We start from the raw sequence: 1,466 nt of genomic DNA on the forward strand, positions 1-1,466 counted from the left end.
ACCTCCAGGTACCCCCAAACACCTCCTGAACCCCCCAACACCCCCATTCACCCTCTCCCATCACAACCTGCCTTTTCCCTCCGGAACAAGCTCAGTGGTTCCAGAATTCCCACTGTTTCCCAGGAAACCCCTGAGCTCTTTGGCCTTCTCTCCCGATGGGAAGCTCCTGGTCACCGGCGAGGTGGGCACCACTTGCTTCTAGCTACCTCCCCCCTGATCCTGGTGGGATGGAGCAGCCGGAATCCTTCATCCCGACCTTCCCCAGGCTTCCCCATCCCATTGGATGGGGTAGAAGGGGGAAGCTCCCACCACAAGCCAGCGCTTCCCACCGCAGAGCGGGCACCACCCGGCCGTGCGCGTGTGGGACGTGGAGCAACGGAGCCAGCTCTCAGCCCTCCACGGCCACAAGCACAGCGTGGCTTGTGTCACCTTCTCGCCCAGCTCCAAGCTCCTGGTGTCCATAGGCTCCCCCCAGGACATGGTGGTCAACGTATGGGACTGGAAGGTGGGTTCCAACCCCACGGAGATGGCTTCAAGCAGCTCCTTGGGCTCTTCACACTTCACGGGGTAGGAGCCAACCATGTCTCCTTCCTGAGCAGAAAGGTTCTCTGGTGGCCTCCAATAAGGTGTCCTGCAAAGTGGTGGCCGTGGCCTTCTCCGAGGACAACTACTTTGTCACCGTGGGGCAGCGCCACGTCAAGTTCTGGTTCCTGGAGCCCTCGAGGGAGCTGAAGGTGAGGAGATGCTCTTTGCCAGCGCCTTTCCATAGGGATCGAGCTCAGCTGAGGGTGGACGCTGCTCGATCCCGGCTGGGTCTGGGTGAAGAACTGAGGAATGGGAAGGTTTCATCCCCAATTCCATGAGAAAGCCGTGAGTCCATATCTCCATGTCTGCCTGCATCCCATGTCCCCATCCCATGTCCTCATCCCTGTGTCCCTGTACCAACCTGTCCCCAGGCCATGGTTGTATCCCATGTCCCCATCCCACATCCATGTTTCCATCCCCATATCCTCATCCCTATCCCATCCCTGTGTCCCTGTGCTGTCTCCATGTCCCCATCCCATATCCATGTCCGCATTCCATGTCCTCAGCCCTATCCCATCCCTGTGTCCCTGTGCTATCTCCATGTCCCCATCCCATATCCATGTCCGCATTCCATGTCCTCAGCCCTATCCCATCCCTGTGTCCCTGTGCTATCTCCATGTCCCCATCCCATATCCATGTCTCCATCCCATATCCTCATCCCTATCCCATCCCTGTGTCCCTGTGCTATCTCCATGTCCCCATCCCATGTCCTCATCCCTATCCCATCCCCTTGCTCCTGTACCAACCCCTTGTCCCCAAGCCATCCCTGTGTCCCCATCCCACATCCCTATGTCCCATCCCACATCCCTGTGCCATCCCCATCCCACATCCCTGTGCTATCCCTGTGCCATCCCCATGTTCCCCCACACTCCCTGGTCCTG

At 58.8% G+C, this 1,466-nt stretch overlaps 1 protein-coding gene across 1 annotated transcript in view; it reads left to right on the forward strand.

The window, feature by feature from the left end:
- Positions 1 to 123: 123 nt before the first annotated feature.
- WDR62 (WD repeat domain 62) overlaps positions 124 to 1,466 on the forward strand; it is a gene marked incomplete at its 5' end in the record, with an annotated part of 8,764 nt that continues 7,421 nt past the window's right edge. Inside the window, 3 exons of the mRNA XM_010015188.1 lie at positions 124 to 181; positions 335 to 505; positions 600 to 734. Of these exons, the coding sequence (XP_010013490.1) occupies positions 124 to 181; positions 335 to 505; positions 600 to 734 (364 nt within the window). The remainder of the gene's footprint in view (positions 182 to 334; positions 506 to 599; positions 735 to 1,466) is intronic.

The sequence above is a fragment of the Nestor notabilis genome, unplaced genomic scaffold, assembly GCF_000696875.1.
Source record: "Nestor notabilis isolate BGI_N333 unplaced genomic scaffold, ASM69687v1 scaffold15965, whole genome shotgun sequence".
In the NCBI taxonomy this organism is placed as follows: Eukaryota; Metazoa; Chordata; class Aves; order Psittaciformes; family Psittacidae; genus Nestor; species Nestor notabilis.